The 22,238-nt window shown below is 32.6% G+C and overlaps 2 protein-coding genes across 3 annotated transcripts in view; one reads left to right on the forward strand and one right to left on the reverse strand.

Moving 5' to 3' along the window:
- The window catches only part of LOC118741292 (nuclear protein localization protein 4 homolog), a 223,629-nt gene that overhangs the window by 22,803 nt on the left and 178,588 nt on the right, over nt 1–22,238 (forward strand). Inside the window, exon 8 of one of the 2 annotated variants that reach the window (XM_036473223.1) lies at nt 15,979–15,984. The exons of the other annotated variant lie outside the window; for it this stretch is intronic. Within the exon in view, the coding sequence (XP_036329116.1) occupies nt 15,979–15,984 (6 nt within the window). The remainder of the gene's footprint in view (nt 1–15,978; nt 15,985–22,238) is intronic. 2 annotated transcript variants of the gene reach the window in all.
- Nucleotides 9,218–13,055, reverse strand: LOC118741287. The gene has a single exon (XM_036473209.1). The coding sequence runs from the start codon at nt 13,042–13,044 to the stop codon at nt 10,765–10,767; it is 2,280 nt and encodes a 759-aa protein (XP_036329102.1). The 5' UTR covers nt 13,045–13,055; the 3' UTR covers nt 9,218–10,764.

Here is a 22,238-nt window from a genome sequence, read left to right on the forward strand (position 1 = left end):
TACGGATCGCTTGCGCGCTTTACTTTACAGCGACTTGGCAGAATCAGTCGACAAATACAACTATTCGGCATTTAACGGGATTTCGTCTCTTTAGTCTACATTGAATTTTTGTTGGCCAACTATACTTTCCTAATTATTTTATATTATACTATATTATACAGATGCAAGGATTTGCCATCCCACTGGATCATTGTTGTCGCCAGCGAATGAAGTAAAAATTTCACTATGAAAAATTTAAAAACTGTCTTAAAACTTGCAAATAAATTTGGAAAAGAAATATCACGCTTTTTGTTTTTGTTGTTAATCCTCGGTATCCCGAACTACATTTTTTTCATTTTTAATGCGTCAAAAATTGTCCAGCATTGCCTATACTCCACCTCTCAATGCGATTGTTGTTCTTCAATTTACGTGTTATCTCCGTGCATGCCTGCATATACGTATGCGTGAAGTTTTCTTTTTAGTTTATTATAATTTTGTTTTTTTACTCGTATATATATATTTTTTTTCAAGCAACGTTTACATTTCAAAATTTTTCCATTGCATTTTTTTCTATCCACATCTTTTAAATAGTTCTATTTATACATAAACAGACACATATATTTAAAACATCGAATTTAAAACATCGCTATATATTTTTATGTATGTATGTATGTATATAGCTATATTTTTTTTATTAATATACGCGCGTTAATTTTATATTATTATATTTTTTTTTTACTCGCTTTCGCATTAATACATATATTTTCTGTAAGTGTTTGCTAAGTATGTATGTATTTGTATGCATTTTTGTTTGTAGTCAACTTTATGTTAATTAGTATTTGTAAATTCAAAGTATTTCCAAATTGTCTTTCACTTAAAGCTAAAACACCGAATTTGTATGTGTTTGGTTTTGTTTTCATGTATGTGTACGTATGTAGGTGTGTATGTATATGTTCATGTATGCATGTATATAATGTAATTGGCATATGGTCTTTATATGACAATGTCTTGCGCTCCTCAATGCCTAGAAAAAAAATATACCTTGCATATATGTTTGTATATGCATTTTGTATCGATGTGTGTTTCCGCTTAGGCCATCATCACATATACAAACATGTTTACATAATGTGACAATGTGTAAATATTTCCTTCAAATTAGTATCTTTGCCACACACTTACATACATACGTACATATATTCGTGGAGGTTTAGCACGAATACATATGTACATTCAAGTTTTTCTAACTCCACGCTTCGATTCAACCACAATAAAAAGACACTTTAAGTTGCTGCCACATTTCGCTGCATTGTATTGGCTTAAAGTTTTCATTTCGGTTGTTTATTGATTTGCTTTTAGTTAATTAGTATGTTTATATATGTACGTGTGTAGAGCTTTATTTGTTTGATTTGTGTGTTTCTTATGCGTTTTTGGTTTTGGTTCTGTTAGATTTTCTGAAACATTTGACATGCCTCATATCACACCTTAGTTTTTGTGTTTTAGTTTATGTTTTTTTTTTTATTCCAAAAGCTTATATGCATATTCTTATTGTATGTATAACAACTATGTATTTATGTATGTAGGTATATTATTTACTTAATGGCCATTTAGTTTTTGCTTTTTGTTTATTGATTTTGAGGTTCCTAAACCGAAGGTACTTTTGTATGCATTCCCATTTGTCATTTTGTAGACGAGTAAATAGTATATGAGTTAAGTGTTTTTGTTGTGTGGCTTTCCTCTACTTACATACTTATATGCATGTATGTAAATATTTTCAAATTCGTCTTTATGCGTGTATGTGTGTGTTGGATATATTTTTTTTCCTTTTTTGCCACTTCTCGTTGCTGTTAAGCATTTGGTTTCGCACTCCATCCGTTGACCTTCAACATTTCACATTTTTGCAAAAATATTTCTCTCTTATACATACATACATATGTTATTTATGCATTTCGTTTTGTCATGATGTTAAAAGTGAGTATGTGTGTATTTGTTAATGTATATGCTTGTAAATGTGGTGTTTTTCGGTTATTTTTCATTTGTCGAGTTTCATATATGTACATATGTATGCAATATCATATACATATTTTCTACTTCTTTTCTTTAATGCTACATAATCATAAAAAGTATGGAACGGCATTGAATTTATTGTTTTCTCAAACGGAAGTTAAAGTTTATTTTAGCGACTTATCATTTCTATTCTACTATGCGTTTGCTTAAGTTAATGTTTTGCTTAAAGTGAAAATTGGCTTTATTGTACAAGCAATCTGTTTCTCGTTTCGCTACAGTTCATTCATTATCTGTTTATGGGGTATGTTTGCTACAAAAGGCTCACAAGTTTGTTTGATTTGACATTGTTCAGATACATTGTTGGCAAACATTGTTTGCACTTTTCCTTCATTTACTGGGCAATCCTGGCAACTGGTATTTCCACTCGCCACAGAGACAAAAGTCTTTCGTAAGACAATTGTCAATTCTGGCAACTATCTTGAAAGCTCGTTACTGTCTTTCGAAAGGCTAATTTGAAATATCTGCTAACGAGGAGGTCTTCTTGTTATGTTGTTCACCTTTTAGGAATCAGTTTTTTTTTTTTTAATTTAATGAAAATAAAAACAACATACAGACATATCATTTTGGACCAAAATCAAATTTTGTTTGCCAGTTATGTTTATTTAGCAATTTTTAAGTTCATTCCCTCACATATCTCATACAAATCAAAGCTTGAAACTTTGTAAGACCCTGAAAAATGCATAACAATTTAATTGTGCCTATTCATTATACATATACTTAGAAGAAAATGCGACAAAAAAATTCTCGCCACTTTAAACTTGTACATTATTGTACCAAAATTTAAAGGACTAAAAACTGTAAAATCAAAAAAAAAAAAAATGTTGCACCACTGAGAAAAAAAAATTGAAATTTTGACGAACTTTTTTTTGTTTTACAAAATTATTAATTTTATTTTTATAATTGGTTGTGAGGGAATGAACTGTTTAATTGAAAAATCTTGAAAACTAATAAATAGACATAAGTGGCAAACAATATCATCTTGAATCCAAATCCATTTTGGTCCAAAATGATACGTCCAGCACTGTATATTTTTCTTTATAAAACAATAAAAGCTAATAAATAAGAGAAAATTTAATTAAAAAATGGATAATATGAAAACAAAGCAGCATATTTTTAAAAATTAAACGTAATTAAAAAAAAAAGTTTTAAACAAAAAAATCTAAAAAATAAATTAGAAAAAGACAAAGATCAAATCAAAAAGAAAAAAGTACTTAAAAATTAAATAAAATTAAAATATTTGTTTTTGTTATTTATGGTCTTATCACAATTATATATAACAATTTTATTTCACTAAATAAAGCTGTCGAATAAAATTAAAACATATTTATATTTTTTGTTTTTAAAACAAAATATAAAAATTAAAAGAAAATTTAATTACAAAAAAACAAAAAATATAATTAAAACAAAATAAAATAAAGCCACACAAAAAATTTTCTTTTTCTTTTAATAAAAACAATGAAATCTAGAAAAAAGTAAATCAACTAACAAATGAAAAACAAACTACATAAATTAAAAAAAAAAAGAAAAAAAAAGTTTCTAAAAATTAAATGCCAATAAAAAAAATAGTTTTGTTTTATAAAAATTAATATATGTACATAAGCAGGTGGGAAAAAATTAAAAAGAGACAAAAAAATAAAAAATGTAAAATAAGTTCCCGAAAATTAAATGAAATTGAAAAAAAAAAATTATTTGTGAAATAATAAAATAATTTAAAAATAAAACGAAAATTAAAGTAAAAAAGAAAACAAGATAAATTAGGAAAAAAATTCCACAAGCTAAATGCTTTTTCTTAAAATATAATGGGAGAGCTTTTTTTCTTAGGGTCAAAACATAGTGGAGCGGCGAGCAAAGCGAAGAGCTAGCATCGAGCAAAGCTTCAATTACAAACGTATATGTACGCTTTGCTCTTCACTATGCGCTTTCCGATTGAAACGTATGCGTTTGAAATCGTCGCTTTGCTCGATGCTCTTTGCTCGCCTCTCCACTATGTTCTTACCCTTAGACGTTTGGGCTAGAACAACAAAAGTCTTCCGGACTATCTTGCCAGCTGTCGTACAAAATAACCCGATCAAGTTAGACATTCAAGGTTGCAAAAAATCGCATAAAGCTGAGAATTGGTGCGAGTGTTGCAAATACAATTATTAATGAAATGTCAAAAGTCCCCATCGATCTCGAGTCTGCAAAAATTTATTGAAGGTAAAAGGTCCCGTAAATTTATTTGTAAGCTTCATCACAAAAATAGGTGAGGCAAAAGACTAGTGCAGTTATCAATTAGATGAATAGTTTTCTCTAACTATGTTTAATTCACACCGCTTTCATCACTTCTATTCCTATTTTTATTGCATGTAATATTATTGAGTTAAACAGGAAAGTCGTGGAGTAGGCATACCGGGGAAAAGACGTTAAAAAACACCCCAAAAACACTACTCAGCCAGCACAGTGGAAATTGGTCTACACCTTCGCCTCACATATTTTTATGAGAAACCGCATCATTTGGCTGAAAAATGCGAAAAAGCAATTTATGTGACCTTTGACCTTGAATAATTTTTTTTGCAGACTTAGAAACGATGGGTACTTTTGGCATTGCATTCATAATGCTGTTCTCAAAATTCGTAAAAATTTTTAGCTTTATTATCATTTCAGCAAGGTCTTTCTGACCGAGGGTGTACCGAAGGCTATAAAGAAATCTTCTTAGGATTTTTGATGCGATTTTTTTGCGTGCAATTTTAGCGGACATCTTAAATCAAATTACTTTTTTCAAACCTTGAGAGCCTTTCATAGCCATTCTAATTGTCTTCCAATATTCTTTCTGAATCACTCAAATTTATCGCGTACCCTTACCGCTACTTATATGTAACTAATGAAATTAACCAGCTACCACCGAAAAAAAAAAATTGTATTCTCCCTAAATATATGCGTACATAGATAATAAATAGCATTTTGTATTTAATTTTTCTTCTTTCGGTTTTACTTTTGCTATAATATGTATGTATGTATGTACTACGTATGTATGTATGAAACGTATCGCGTAAAACTATGCAATTCATCAATTGTCTTAATATTTTAATCACACAACATTTAAAGCGTAATTTTTGTTTGCAATTTGTTTGCTGTTTGTTTGTTTGTTCTTGTTTGTTTACTTTGCCTTGCTTTGCTGATTAGCATCGCATACGAATATGTAGAGTTGCCAATAGTTATGATTTGGTACTCGTAACTTTAGACCTTAATTAATTTTTTCTTATTTTGGATGTCCTTGATAGTTCATAGTATATCTATACTTTGTTTGTATGTATGCGTGTTTATGTGGCGTATAAGTTCGATTAGTAAATTATCTACTATAATAATTTCGACTGATAATTAATTGTTTATTCAAGTTATATATGTATACTGTACATATGTATGCACGTTTGTAAGTTTAAAAATTACTTGTGTAAATTTCGAAAGTAATTCAATTAAAGAGCTCTCGCCTCTCATACATATATTTACATACATAATAACCGATTTCAAATTTGGTTCTCTAACTTGCCACACGAATTAGTAGTTTTTTCTTTAATAATTGATTGAAATTTAATATAAACTTACTTTTTAACGAATTTACCACTTGCGTTTATACACTTATATATTTTTTTAATTTATAATTTTTTACTTTTGTAATTTTGGATATGTCAAGAGATTATGCATCAGTTGAATGGAATTTATAAATATACAATTTTCTTTTCGAGTAAAATATGCCGATTTTCCTTTTTGTCAAATAAGACTATTACTTATTATTGTTAAAAAAAAATTATCCGAGAAACGAAGTTAAAAAAAATCGACTAACGCTTCGTAATTCGTTAGTTTCAAATTGGCAGCTAATTTCGTTGCTTAAATTTTGAGCATTTAAAAGAAAAGAGGAAAAAACTTAAAAAAAGAGTTGCCAACATTTACGCATAGAAACCTAGCGATGTGTTTGATGTAAGATTGGGTTTCGTAATTTTTCTTCTAAATATAGACCGACATGTTAAGAGTAAAATTTCTGTCTTTAAAATTTTCTTTTTCCGCCATATCTCTATAAAACGATTATCGCCTGCACTTCTGAGTCTATTCCTGTTCTCTTCGATTTTTTTTTGTATGAGATGAAATTGAAATATTCGTGTTTGATTTCTATTAATGACGAAAGCTTTCGTGTATCTTATCGTAGTAAATGTGATGAAAACTCACAGCAGAAATTTTTTATGAGAAGTTAACATGCTTAAAGCGTCAACGCGAAGGCGGACGAACCTGCGAGAGAGGGCGCAGATCGGTTCCACTTTTGCAGTCCTCGAATGGTTTTGGCCGCGCTACCGCGCTACGATTAATGGTCAAAGGTCAACTCGTGCTCTCCTGCGGGGATTTAACCGCAGTCAAGGGCCTGTCATCGGAAGGCACCCGAAGAAGTTAAGTGCTTCCTATAACGACTTCAGCAGATGCTCCGATCTATTTTTATTCTGAAGGATGCTTCAACTAGTTTATTTGCACAACAGAAATCCACGATAATCATACATATTAGATGATCGGAAAGTTAAAGTTTGGCGTAATCAGGAAAATGAATAATTGAATGAAAGCAAAAAGAATACATTTCTAGAACTAGTCTTGAAATTATCATCAAAAAACCCCGAAATGGTCCTGAACTAGTCGCGAAATATACCAACGAGCAGTATTACTAGAACCGAATACTCCCAATTAGAGGGCTCGCCCATAAGGACGGGCAATGCTAAAAAGAAGTATAAAATGCATGAGGCTCGGGGATATGCGGAGTAATCCATTGTTCGCAAAGGAGCGATTTAAGATTAATCTTTGGATAATCCTATTTTTTACCGGCAGGGTTGCAATATCATGGTAATCGAACACACCTTAGCTCTTAATTTGGCTCTTAAGCATGACTGCGCTGCAATTTGTGATAGTGTGAGTGTGCTTGACATCGCTTTAAACCATAGACTATAACAATTATAAGAAATAAAATGAAATATGCTGTATAAATGTTACGGAACTCGTCTTCTGAGAAGAAAATCACACTGGATCACAAATTTTAGTTTGGTTTTTGTTCTCCAAACGCCACTATTCAATTGCTATGTAGAATTGCTCGGAGATTCCGAAAATCGGGTTATTTCTTTCTATGGATACGTTTTCGAGATATTTGCAATTTGCAGTTATTCAGCTTAAAGCGAAAATTGGCAATTGCAAGCCAATGAAATTTGTAACAGAACAGGCTTTAGTACAAATGCAAAAATTTGGCACAGAACCTTTTATTTTTTAAATTTTTCTTAATTTTTTAAGCTGGAATGATTAATTAATTTCTCAGAAACTATAAGCCCTATCGGAAAGTGATGTATATACGGTTTATGGAGAATTTCATTAGCTTTCATTTGCTATATTTTATATTAAAATTTTTAAATTGGTTCGTAAGATATGATTGATTAAAGCGAACCAATTTTTGCTTTGAGCTGAATAACGGTAAATTGAAAATATCTCGAAAACGTATCCATAGAAAAAGTATCACCATCACAAAGCTCGGAATCACCGAGCAATCAATTCTACATAGGAACATTATATAGAACATTTTTGCTGTAAACCAGTGCATACTTCTAGCTAATTAAAAAAAAATTTAGGTTATGGGAAATTTCTGCTGTGAATTGATTTTATCAATATTGAGTTTTCCTATTAGAAACCATAAATTTTAGGTTTTGTTTTTTTTTCAAATAATAGGCAGGAAGGAAGTTGTACTCTGTTTTATGAAACATGCTTTAGTTAATTTGCCAGTAGGCAATTAAGTTCGTGGTTAGTGTATGAAAGTGTTTTCGAAAAATACATGCATACTCTTAGTTATGTATGCCTGTATATTTGTATACATATATAGATGCCTTATTTATTCGATTTTTAGTGCTACATACCGATGTATTCTTGTTATACAATTTTTCGTAAAGTTATAACATTGAAAATCGCTGGGGTTTCTTATTTTCTTTTTCAAACACGTGCGCTTCGAATCTAAATTTCAACTACGTATGTACGTGTAAGTGCTTTTGTAGATTGTATGTATTTAACTATCGTTTCGTTTCCGTATAAATAAGTTTATATTTAGTTAGCACTGACAATCGCAGCATACAAAAAAGTAATAAGATAGTAAAGTTAGAATATGGTTGTAGTATGAAAAAACTCGTACATTCAAAACGTAGAAGGGATCCACTAACTAGTTATATTATGTATAGGTACTCGTATATCATTAAAGTTGGTTGTTGTGTGTGTGTGTGTGTTTTTTTTTATCGGTTTTAAAACCGTAAGACGCGCTTCGCATGCGTTGTTTTTGGCGCATGCTTGGATCAATATTTTTCTAAATTTTCTGTATGTAACGTTTGAAGACAGGTACACTTGTAGCGCATTTAAAACCAAAAAAATTTATTTTAGATAAATCTATTTATCAATTTCGACACATGTTTCTGATTATTTTTTTTTCTGTATGGATTCTTCTCGTTTTTAGTTAAATTTTTCGTCTTACTATTTTTTGGTATATAAGTTGTATGTAAGTATAGTTTTTTTTTTGCTTGCTAAATTTCACCATTTTTCTATAAATATTGTGGAATTTTTCATTTAATACTGGATAGTTTTCTATATTCTATATGCAATATATATATTTAGTTTCACATTTAATTCTCTTCTTATGCAGTTAAGTTTTAGACGCTTTTTGTGTTGCTGTTGTTGTGTTTGTTTGCTTTTGACATTCAAGTTCAACATTTAATATATCTTTATTCATATATATATAACTATTAGTTCTTAACACTTTTTATATGAATGTATGTATATTTTTAACTTGTCTTTGTGTACATCCATTTGGTCTTTTTCTACTAAATATATGCGTTATTTTTTTAATTGAGTTTCTGTATTTTACATATATATCTGCATATGTATTTTTCTATTTGGTTTGATTTAACCTTAACATTCGAAAGCTACACATCGAGATAATATTTTTATAAATAACTATGCAGTTGATCGTATATTTTTTATTTTTTTTTATTTTTATTATATAAGATTTAGTTCTTCAATAGCGTTATTGGCTCAGTTTATACATACATATATTATTATTTTTATTCTCTTCTGTATGTATGTATATATTTTATACTTTTTGGTTTCGTTAATCGGCCTACCTAAGTATGTATGTATGTATGTATATGCATTAGGGTGGTCCTTAAAAATATCAACCTCTAAATTTTGTTTCGGGCACAGCTTTATTTTATTCTTTGTACAAAATAAAATGAAAATTTCAAAATTAAAAAAAAAAATTTTTTAAAAGAATTTTTAATTTTTCCTACACGCAAAAATTTGACAAAACTTGCAATTTGACCAACTATAGCTCAGCGTATTCAAATTTAATCATACAAATTCAAAATATCGCTGCCGAATTTTTCGATTTAAAATAATTTCAATTTTGCAAACCCGGGTAGTGTGCCCAAATTTTTTTAAATTTTGCAATTTTCTTATATTTGTTCCAAGTGCTGCACCATTATGTTGATTTTTAAGCACCACCCTAATATGCATGTAAGTAATTATAGAAGATTTTCGTAGTATTTCCGTATTTTAACTATATTCATCGTATAGTTTTCTTGATTTTTGTTTTTGGTTTTTTATTCATCGCTCTACAAAAGTTCTAAAATGACGCTTACTACTCCATGAGTAGAAATTCCCTAGATGTTTTCACTTTGTTCTTGTATGTTTGTTTCGGTGACAAATTATTTAAGTCATTTCGGTTGTTTTTGTTGTTGTTTTTGTTTTCAAAATAGTTTTAAATGAAACTTTGTATGTTTGTAGTTATATATAGTTTATATATATTATTTTTCTTATTGTTCCTGTTTTGAGTTTTCATGCAACAATATTTCGTAATCATATCCTTAAAACAAAAAAACGGAATTACAAGAAAAATGTGATTCATAGTTTTATTTTCGAGCCGTCTAACGATTTCGATAAACATTTCCTTAGCAATATTAGAAAAAAAAATTCGAAAAGGAAGATTATTCTTCATCTCGAATTGCGCAAGCTCTCTTACAATGGACACTCCATTTACCGCTGTGATGGGAGGTGTAACTAATCCTAAAGCCTCAACATTTTCTGTGCTAGCTTCTCTCAAACTATTTTCGTTTGCAAGTTATCTCCATTGACCGTAATTTTGTGAATATAACTCGTGAAGTTGCTACTTTCATAATTTAAGTCTGAATTCCTCAAATGTTCTCAAAGTGGTGGCACAAAAGTATTCAACCACCAAAAATAAAAAAGGCGAACAATAGAAATTAAACAAAATTTTATTTTTGTTGGATAAAATTAGCTGACTGACTGAACTATACTTCGCCTCTAAATATCTGCGCTTCAGCTGTGCAAAAAAAGTGCACTTCGGTACAGCCTTTATTGCGAAAAGCTCACTTTTTATTTATGCTTGAGATCCAATGTTTTGATGGCACCCACTGTAAACGATTGCTTATGAAAGAAAATATCAATATTTCGCTGTAATAATATGGCGTTCGGCTTACACACGCACACACTCCCTGCAATAACTTCGTGTTTCTGAAATATGCAAACACCGTCCTTTTATCGTTCTAAACTAAAACTCGTATTAAAACCTTATACTTTCATAAATAAAAAAAAATCGCAAACGTTCGCTTACCAAAATTGTATACTTTTCGGCTTATTCTGCTATCGAATTTCTTAAAAGCTATACGCCTAACCCAACTGATACTTGCCGCAACTAACAATAACGACACTACTCTGCGGCTTGCCAGTCGCATCACCCGTTTGTGATATCTTCTCCACCAAATCCAAACCCTCCACCACAAAAGCGAAAATGCCCGTAAAACCACGCATCTCTCTTAAAATTATACGGAACTGTGAACCTACAAGTCCTAGATTATCATGACGCTTTTGACTGCGTCGCATGCCAACCGAACCGCGTATGGCTAGTATTTTGGTATCGTCTGGCATGAAGAAGCCCTCATCGTATACCGAACGTCCGCCACGCCCATTGTTCAATTCAAAATCACCGGTAATAATACTTTCATTTTCCCAGCATTGAAATATGTGACAACCCTTATAGCCATAGCCGAGCTCTTGCGTGGCGAGTGCATTGAAATTCTTAGCCATTTTTGGCGCCACATCGCTGCGCACCTCTATGAGTATGCGTCCCGAATGTTGCCCATTAATTTCGATATTAAAATAGTAAATCGGGTAGACGTGTACGCTGGGATTGAGTAACAATGTTGATTTCGTTTGTTGTTGCTGCGAATTGGAAGCAGTTTGTTGTTGCTGCAAATGCAAGAGGCTTAAACCTAATCCGTTGAGGTCATTGCTGGAAAAGAGATGTGAAGCGGTGCTGCTACGCTGTGCGCCAACAACTACCGATGTGGCTGTGGTTGTGGCCGGTGTGCCGATTGGAGCGATTTCTGTGTAGTTACTGCCCGTTGATTGTTGTTGTTGTTGCAGCAATTGTTGTTGCTGCTGCTGCTGCTGGGCAGCAGATTGCAAGCTCGAAGTGGATTTGTTGGAGAGTGCAATGATGTCGGCGTATGTCTTGTGTACGGGCGACGACGGATTGTTGGCTTGCTGCTGTTGCTGCGCTGCACTGTTGCTCGACGGTTGATTCTGTTGCAGCGCCTGTGCGTATGTGGCGTGTGTAAAATTGGCATTCGAGCTGGTTAGATTGCCATTGATAGACGTGGCGAGGCTTACTTGCGATATCATGGACGTGAGCAGGCCGTTGGTAAGCAAATTTTGCTGTTGCTGTTGCTGCTGGTGCTGCTGTTGCTGTTGTTGTTGTTGTTGTGCATGCTGTTGTTGTTGCTGTTGCTGCTTGAGCAGCAACATGTGTCGCGAGTACAATTGAGAAATGCAGTAGTTGGCCAAGAGTAAAATAGGATTCTGATGGCTACCAGTAATGCCATTCAAACCGCCAATCACTGAGCCCACACCAAAATTATCCAAATTGCCGCCGTTGAGTACACAATTATGCATTTGCACGAGCGCCTGTTTGATCAGATCAAAATCGAAAACATAACCGCAATTGCGTATCATATCGTCGAGCTTGCATTGTAGGAACATTTCTTGATACTTGGCCATGAGGCGCTGCTTCTCGCCATGCAGCGTCGTATATAGTTTCATTGCCTCGGCGGGCGTTTGCTTGTCCAGCATTTCGAGGCATATTCGAGCCTTGCATAAATTTTCACGTATTTCCGAAATTTCTAGGGTGGGTATGTGATTAATTAACTCCGATTCAATTTGCGTCTTGAGCGTAGTGCAACTTTCTAATATTTTGAGCAGAAAATCGCGTTGCTTCAATACCAGATGTTGCACATCGTTGAGCGTCTTCTGCATGCCGAGCAGTTCGTTTGATATGTCGGTATGTAGTGATTCTTTAGCTTCGATTTTATTCTTGACCAAATGCGAACGATGCTCTTCGGTGGCGGCACAGGCGCGACAAAGCAAAATATTACAAACACTGCACCACAATGTATTCGGCATGGCATGTGTCATGCAATTTTCGGTCATTTTCAATTTGTCTACATTATTGTTGCTGGCAACACCAATACTACTCAGATTGCCATTACTGCCGTCGTTGTTGTTAGTGTTACTATTTAGTGCGCCACTCCCGCTGAGCGCACCAGTTGAACCATTCGAAGCAATCGACGAGGAACGTTGCTGGCGGTCACGTTCGCCGGCTTTCATTTTCAAGCAGAGCGAAGTCAAATTTTGGGTGAGATACAAAATCGCATTGTAGGTGGGGAGACTATCGGTGCGTGGCTCGGGTCCTTGCAGTTCGGTGCGTTTCCAACAGTGTACGCAATAGAGTTCATCGCTACCTTCGCGCAGCAATGAATTGACACATTTGAGGCAGAAGTAGTGGCGACACGTGAACAGCTTGGGCAGGGCATCGTTATCGTTGAAGGGCAGATGGCAGCAGCTGCAGATGAGGAGCTCTTCAAGCTCCGGTGGTACGGTCGCCAAGTCCATCTGTGGAAGAAAAGAAGGTGTTGACGATAAGAAAATTAAGGCATATAAAATATATATTTTTTTAAGTAGGTGTGTGAAATGAGTAGGTGCGCGGAAAAAGTTGGAAATCAAATTAGTTATGCAGAGTTTCCTCAAGTATTAATAAGCACATACTAAAGTAAAAAAAAGAAAAATAACGACGCAACATAATCCAAGCAAAATTTTATGATAACTTGAACCTCGAGTATAACAGCTGGAGGCATACCTGAGCCTTGAAAGCTAGCATCAGATATCTCGACATTATTTTTCTCAAAAACTGGACGTGCAAGAAAAATTTTGTAGGTTAGGTTAGGTGAACCAGACGAATTCATTAAAGCAACAAATTTGAATTGTAAAGTAGTAAAGAGAGCTTGGTTTTTGTCTTGGCGGAATTTAGTTCAAATAATCAAAAGCAGCAGGGTTGGGTACCTTTCTAAATTTTTTTGAGGATATTCTCGAGATTTTGGAACTTTTCGGTGTTATTCGTCTTTTGATTTTTGGGTTTTTTAAGTATTTTCGGGATTTTCGGTATTATTTTGAGATTTTTGGGACTACTCGGGACGAATTTTATATAAAGTAGTTAAGAAGCCGCTGTGGCTGAGTGGTTAAGGGTGTGTATACCACTCCGTAGGACCTCGGTTCGATCCCTGGTTCTAGCAATATCTAAATTAGAAAACGTTTTTTCCAACAGCGGTCGCCTCTCAGCAGCTTCAAACTTAGCTCAGAGTCCCATGACCATGCAATATGAAGGATGATTTAATCCGCTAGGTGGCGCAGGTGTCGAAATATCAACGCGATTTTGTAGCCACTTGAAACTTGCACTTAAACTGCATAAAAATTGTTTTTTTCTAAGAAGTCTGAATAAAAATTCAGGTGAATTTATAAAATTTTTAAAATTTTTTTGTTTTTTTAGAAGGTTTGATATGTGCATTTATATGCAGTTCTTTATATAATGAGTTAGACTTTTATAAAAAATACTTAACATTAAATAAACAATGAACTGTAGGCAAAACTGGTCAAAATAAGGCGTATCTGTTACATGTTTCTGTGATGCGGGGGTCGAAATATTTCGAAAACTTGCATCCATGGCTAGATTTAGTTTATGTTTAAAATACATACTTATATATCTATTACCTACATAAAAATGAATACCTCCACAAGAAATTTTACGGATAGGTGGCGTAGGAGTCGAAAACCAGGATTTATGGTCCAAATTGGTCATTTAAAAAAGTTGTTTCAAAAATATTTTTTAAATAAATTTTCCCCATCAGTGTTTGCTCAGACGAACTACTTTTTAAAAACTACTCATAGGGGCAAAGAAACTACCGAAAAGAATTTTACCTCTATGCTGTTAAAAGAGGGCGATGGGAAGGGGAAAAAATAAAACATTTTTGAAAACTTGCTTTCCAACAAAATACTTAAATAGTACTTGAAATCAGGGACCGTAACAGTTATAACTTTTATTAAAAAAGTCACTATTTAACAATTATTTTTTTTACTTTTAATTAATTACTCGTTAAATAACAGTTTTTCTGATCTTTATTTTTATATAAATAATTTTTTATTTTTATCTAAAAAATCTGCAAATAACAGTTATTTTTGATTTCTAAATTATATAGCTTTGATAACTGATCTGCGAAAAACAATGTCGGTGACTGATTTTTATTGATGACTTTTATAAATAAGTCTTCAATAACTGTTGACTAAGACATATAATATAAAAATCAAAAATTACTGTTGCTTACAGATTATTTAGATAAAAATTTAAAAAAAAATTGTTATTTCGGATTTGTAAAATAAAAATTAAAAATAATTGTAATTTTTTTAATTTTGCATAAAAATTACAAATAAAATTTATTTTCAAATTCGAAAATTCGGTGAAAAAAGAAATGGATTCGTATGTATCACTTAGTTGTAGAACATTTCCTTCATAGTGTTATCTAAGGTCCCTGCTTGAAATAACTTTCTATCGAAACTGCATTTTGAGCTGAGTTATTTAGAAAAGAATTTATACCTAATTTACCCAAATACTTCTCACATTCTTTAAAGTACAAAAATTCACTGCCAAATCTGTATTAACAAATTATTTTGCATGCTTCTGCTAACCAAATTTAAGGCATGAGAAAAAGTTGAAAAAGCTTTTCGGGTATCTAATACTGAAAGAACTTCAATGCCAACAAGAAGTTATTTCTTATTTTGCCATCCCAACAACCAACATCTTCCAACTAATTTTCTAACACATTCTGGTTAACTTGACCATTTTATATTCAAGAACAGTCCCTTTAGAAGCTTCGAAGAAAGAAAAGGCAAAACCCCAAAAATGAGCTGTTCACTTTCAAAAAATATCAAACAGTAATACACAAGTGGGTGGCATATAAAAAAAAAAAAAAATAAATGCCTGTAAATAAAAGAATAGGCACCTACGTATAACATCCAACAAACAACAAGTAGCAACCATAACCATCATCATTGAGAATACACACCTAAGCACGCTTGAAACTTAAAAAATTTGCTAGGAAGTGAATTCGGCTAATGTTGGAATTGTTAAATTGTGCTCCCTGCTTTTGGTTAGGAATATTGCTTTTCAAGCGAAAAACCCACTACACTTAATGGGAGGGTGCCCAAAAAAAGCGGGAAATGCAAAAGTAAAAAAAAAATATATACCAAGCAAAAACGACCTTTACCAAAGTAGGCACGTACCACAAATTCTTCCCATAGATATGTATGTGTGTACTTCTGAGCAGAGCATGTACGTACATACATACATACATACAATATGCAAATGCATACATACATATGCAAATATGTAGTATTCGCTTGTCGCCTGCTCTGTAAATATTCATGCAGAAAGTGCTTAATTTGTTGTGAAATGTTAAAATATTTAAGGAAAAAAAAATTAGGTGCCAACAAAAAAAGGTATATGTACATACATCCGGTTCCACACAATGTTCTCTGCTTTCCACGCTTACTCGCCTTGAATTCTCTACCTTGTTGTTTCCTTTCTATTTTAAAGAAACAAAGTTAAGCACCCAAAATGGTCCATGCCATTTTACAGTAAGCTCCATTTACATAGTGTGCACTTGTCTACATACTCGTACACATTTGGCACTTTTCCTCATCACACAAGCTCAAGCACACGCACACACACATTTTGATTGTAGTGAATTCTTGGCCCTCTCGTCCATTAACTGGCGCTCACCACAAATGCAAATGTGGGCATTTTGCAACTATTTTTTTGGGCTATTGTTTCTGTATGCTACCCATTTTTGAAGTGGTATGAAGCAATACTGTGTGTGTGTGCGCTCATTCCAGGGCTCCTTACGTACTTTTTTCTTGTGTGATTATTCTACACCTGCATTGCTTCTAAAAGCATATGGGTCTTCTTTATATTTTAGTAAAAATTTCCTTAATGACCTTTTGCGTATTACCTTTGTTGTACTTAGCTTATTTTTTCGTATAATTGTATGGCAATTACGTTTTTTAAGCTCATATTCTGTCATTTGATTTTCCTAATTTCTTTCAAAGTCGATAGCACATATTGTGTTCGCACTTGTGTTAAATATGTAGCTTCACTTTCATTTGTGAATTATACTTAATGTCTTCTTTGCATATTTCATGATTTTTATAGGTTAGGTTAGGTGGAGGCAGAATTGTTCATTTTGAGTACCCTCTTTTAGTGTGTGTCAGGAGGAGACAAGTACCTATAATCGAAAGAGTAGTTGGTTGATGAAGCTACTAAGAAATCTCAAAAAATTTAATAATATAAAATTCAAAATTTTCTAATTTTTGTTGTTTTCTGATCCTGTGAAAATATTCAAACTGGCTGTGACGTTCAACTGTGTAAAATAATACAAATTCGAAAATATAACAAAAAAAGTAAAAATTTAAAATTGAGTACATAATTTCAAAATTTTGAAAATTCAGTGATTTCGAAAAACTGATAGGCCTACTTAAATGCCATAATACTTCGTGCTTAGCACACAGCTAAAATTTCAGACTCAAGTGAAATTTTACACACTTTTTCCATGAATTAAAATTTTCAAAAGCATCCTTTCTTCGAGTTACATATCCGCGCTCGAGTTTCTTTGATATACGCTCACAAGTAGCTTGTGGGACAAACCTATTAGGGGTATTCTCTGAGTCTTGCAAAGCCCTTGCACGGTGCACGGATTGCACGGTTTGCAAAGCTGTCCCATACGAAAACCGGTTGGAATTTCCCCAATTTCCCCTACCTGGATCCGCTACTGGTTTTACCAGCACCTTTTTTACAACTGTCTACTATCGTTGACACCGTTTTGCCAGAGTCAAGACACATACTTCATTTGTAAAAATTTCCACTTTGAATATGGTTGGGCATATGCCCATGGGGGCGCTTAACGGGATCGTTTATTTATGGTTTTAGACACTCAAATGCCCTCTTAAGTCCCCACTTTTCAAGCTTCTTAGGTTCGGCAGCCTCAAGGCGCTTCAGCAAGCCTATTTCTCAATAGGTGTGGCCAGAAGCGGTATGCCTGTGATGAGACCAAGCGCCTCTGTCGGGCACGAGCGCATGGCCCCCGTTATGGCCACACAAACCAGGCGGTGGATCCTACCCAGAGTGAGTTTAAAACAGGGTTAACAAAGGTTGCAAAAAAAATTCCACATATGTATGAATTATGTAAATATTTAGTTAGTGTAACATCGGAGAAGAAAACCGAAGTACATAAATAAACTGATATACTATTTAGCATCGTTTTCATTTCATTTCATTTCATTTATTGAGTCTATGATTATATAAACCTTACAGACTAGATTCACAAGTTTAACTTAACTAAAAATGTATAACTAAGAATATAGGGATTCAATCATTGAGCCAAAACGAGATCTCGGGAGTGCAAAATCTAGATCAAGGCTACTAAATATTCGATTGAATTCAATGAGAGCTCTAGCAATGGGATCAAAATAATGGTAATTGGCTTTGATTATCTTGACATGAAACGGATAGTGATAGCGTAGTGTTCGTTGCGGAACATTGAAGCTTATCAGCTCAAGTAGCTCCGGGCAATCAATAAGACCAGAAATTATATCGTAAACAAACATCAGCGAATGAATGGATCTTCTCGATTCAAGTGACTTCATCCCTATTAGCATGATAGTCGGTACGCTGCACGTGCACTTACATATATACATATGTATGAACAGTTGTACAAAATGCAAACTAGCACTTATGAAAAAAACGTTTCAAATTAAGCGTATATTGTGTTGGCATAAGTTTCACAACGCGCTTAATGAATTTCAAAAAGCACATTTATGGTTGCGGCTGCGGTAGCCGAAACGCTAGCAGAGCCACAAAAAATGAGAAAATTCCGGGAAAAAAGTGAAATGGAAACAGAACAAACGGCGAACTTGCATACTGAATTACAACAACAATGATAACAAGGAAAGAGTTGTGTTTAAATTAATGTAACTTTGTTGCTTTTGGCAGAAAATGCGCACTGCATGTGAGTGTGAGCTTAAGTTTATGCCAAAATATGGAGCTGATTGTGAGTAGTTATGTACAGTGGCGGTCAAAAGTGGATGAATGGTGTTTCGTTTTTAATATTTAAAATTTTTTTTAAGCTAAATTTTTTTGATCTTTTTTTTATAAATATATGGTTTATGCTTAAACGAAAACCACATAAATCATATTTTCAAAATTTATACAGAGCTTAGAAAAAATCCAAAAATTTTTATCCAAATTTCGAGCTTTTTAACCAGAATTTTTATAATGTTTTTGGGCATGCCGTTAACAGGCTTATACAATTCTAGTAAAACAAATACAAGTTTTGAGCGGCCAAAAAATCGCATTGATTTTTAATATTTTTTTACGGTTTTTTTTTCATATAAACATGAATTTTTTGTCGGTGCTGGGTTTGAAGCAGAACAGCCCCAGCAGTGGCAACAGGTACTTGCTCGTCAGCTGCAGCTAGTTGCTGCTTAGTGTTAGTGCGCTGTGCTAGTGTGCGCTTCCTGACAGCGCACTTTCTGCCAGTCAGCCATTTAGGCAATTAAAAGTTTTTAGCAAACTTTCAAGCGCAGATACTGCAAGCGTTACTATTTACATGCTAACATATCTTTGTCTATACATGTGTACATACATATGTATATACAGAACAAGTTTTTGCACTTTATTAAACACACGTTTATATACTTATGCATGCATACTTGTGTATCTTATTAGCCAGTACTTACATTAGGGCGGGTCAGTATTTGCCGAAGACAATGGGTTTAAAGTCAGTTTGGACTTTACCAAAATGCGAAAATAGGTTTCGAAGAAAATGTGAAAATTTTCACGGTTGCGACCTCTGGTGGAAGTTTTAAGAAAAAGATAAGTGCAGAAATGGATTACTCATACCAAAGAACCCCCTTTAGAATTTCTGTATACAAAATTTAAGCACTTCTTTACGACTGTACAGCAAAATGCTGAGATGCCTATTTTCGCAATTTGGCAAAGTCCAACTTGAATTTAGACCCATGATTTCTTGGTCAAATTTGCTTAGATATACACATATGCAGAATCGTTCTGTGGTATTTATACGCGCATAGCCGAAAAAATCTGCGATACAAATTGACCCGCCCTAACTTACATATACAGTGACTCAAACAAATAACCACGTGTTTTTTTTTTTTTAATATTCGTAATCTTTTTCGAGCAAATTTTTTTTTGTTACTTTTCTAGAAAAATACCGTCCAAGTTTTACCCAAAACCATATTAAACACATAGTTTAAAATTTTTGAAAAATTCAAAAAATTTTCATCAGAATTTTAACTTTTTTATCTGAATCTTCAGAACAATTTCACTCTAATGAAGTGCAAGTTTCAAGCTGCTAAAAAATCCCGTTGATTTTTGAGAATTTTTTTTTCAGACTACTTTTTCGTTGTTTTTTTTCTTTTAATGTTACAATTGCATTTTACAAAAACTGGCGTGGATTTTTTTGAAATTTTGTTGCTTACGGTCTCCTGCGTTTTATTTCATAAGAAATTCATGCTTATATGGAAAAAAGTGCAAAAATAAATCTTAAAAATCCACGCGATTTAAACAAAAAATCAACACGTGATCACTTGTTTGACTCCCTGTATATGTGCATATGTACTTTTATAACAAATATTTTATACACTTGCTTTGCTGTTTATTTTCAAAATGCAAGTAATTTCTATTTATTCTTCTTTCTTTTCGCTCTTTCATTGCAGGTGAGTGAATTTTTTGTAAAGTTTTGAGCAAGTGAGTGAGCGAGAATAATTAATGATGCCAAGCATTTTGTTGATGTTCGAAATTTTGGCATACTTCTACACTGACAAATGCACAGGTGAGTTGGTTTGTGGCTTTGGCTTTATTCCATTTTCTCCTTTTTTCTTGTTGAACTTTAGTTTGCTGCACTTAATTGAAAACTTTTAAATCTCAGCGGGTTTATAAAATATTTAACGGATAAATGCAAATAAACACACACAAATAAAGTATCTACTTGCTTATGTCCCTTGCGTAGCAGCACCTGAAAGTGTGTCTTGTTCGTATGCCTTGCCGCAAATTCATACATTATACATAAACATGCACACGCCATGCGTTAGCGCCATATTACACAACAAAAACACAAAAACTAAAAAACAAAAAAAAACTGATATCGCGCGTAAACTGTTGTAAAATTTGTTCTTCACCCCACCTTCGCTCTTGTACATACATACACATTATTCAAGGCCACAAACAAAAGCGGTTACTGCCTAGCTGGCTTGATTATACTCACTCTCACTAAGTGACGTACATACGAACTGAATGCCTAACTGCTTGGTTGGCAGTGTTTTTTGTGGGTTGTCAGTTCAGCGCGCGAACACTTCGCTTGCCGCACAATGGAATATCTCCATCTAAGTTGCAACAAAAAATAGTTAGTCATCGTGCGCCTTTTCTTCTGAAATAAGCCAATGGATGTTTTACTTTTTCTTAGAAATAAATAGATATGAAAATTAATGATTAAAATGCTGCCACGTCCACCAACCAAGCAAAATTTTCAAATATATTCTTCCAAAATTGGGACATCCAATTTTGCTATGATTCACTATATACTCGAAATCAACATTTTTTTTATGTTAAAAAATATGTAAAGTGGGGGAATATATAGAATTTTCGTCCGATTTTGATAAAATTCGACATTTGTATCCAGACATGTGTACATCTGTAGGTGCATTGGTTTTAATCACAACAAACAGTTCTGGCAACTGTTCTTCAACTCACCACAGTCTTTTGAAAGACAATAATAATTATTAATTCAGGCAATTATCTTGAAAGGTCTTTTCTGTCTCTGGAAAAACTAGTTCAAATTTCAGCTAACAAAGAGGGATTTAAATAAAAAACTTATATTTATCCTTTTAAGAGATCGACAACTAGAAGAAAAATTAAAAGAAAAATAAATCAAAAAAAGATAAAAATTAAAAAAAAAATATAAATTAATTTTCCAAAAAATAAATGCTTACTAAACAATATGTTTCTCTTTTAAACAATAACATCTAAAAACTAAAATAAAAAAAAATTAAAAAAGAAAAAACGAATCAAATAAAATAAAACAAAAATGAAATAAGTTGGTGAAAATTAAGTGATATAAAAAAATATATATATTTTTCATTTTAAAATAATGCAATCTCTTATTTAAGAGAAAATTTAGTTGAAAATAGAAAGAAAAAAATATCAAAAAGAAGAATAAAAAATATATCTTAAAATTAAACTAAATTAAAAAAATATATATACAAATTAAAAAAGACGAAATTTAAATTTATAATATAAGTTCTTAAAAATTAAATGATTAATAGGAAATAGGTTTCTCTAAAAATTAAAAGAAAATTAAGTTAGAAAAGAAAAAAACAAAGAAAATAAAAAAGAAAAAACGATGAAATAAGTTCGTAAAAATTAAATAAATTAAAAAAATAAATAATTTTTTTTTTAATAAATTTTGAAAAATTTAAAATAATTTAATGAAAAATTAAACAAAATATTAGATTGATTAAAAAGATAAAATAAGTTCCTAAAAATTGAATAAAAAAAACAGTACAATCTAAAAATTTAAAATAGAAAAAAGTTCCGCGACCTCGGATCTCTCGAATGGCACGACAATGCTTTACTCACTCGGCCATTGCGATCAACAGCAGCGCGAGCAAAATGATTACAAGTGCTT

Source organism: Rhagoletis pomonella, unplaced genomic scaffold (genome assembly GCF_013731165.1).
Source record: "Rhagoletis pomonella isolate Grant_MI unplaced genomic scaffold, Rhpom_1.0 Rhpom_scaffold_00001, whole genome shotgun sequence".
In the NCBI taxonomy this organism is placed as follows: domain Eukaryota; kingdom Metazoa; phylum Arthropoda; class Insecta; order Diptera; family Tephritidae; genus Rhagoletis; species Rhagoletis pomonella.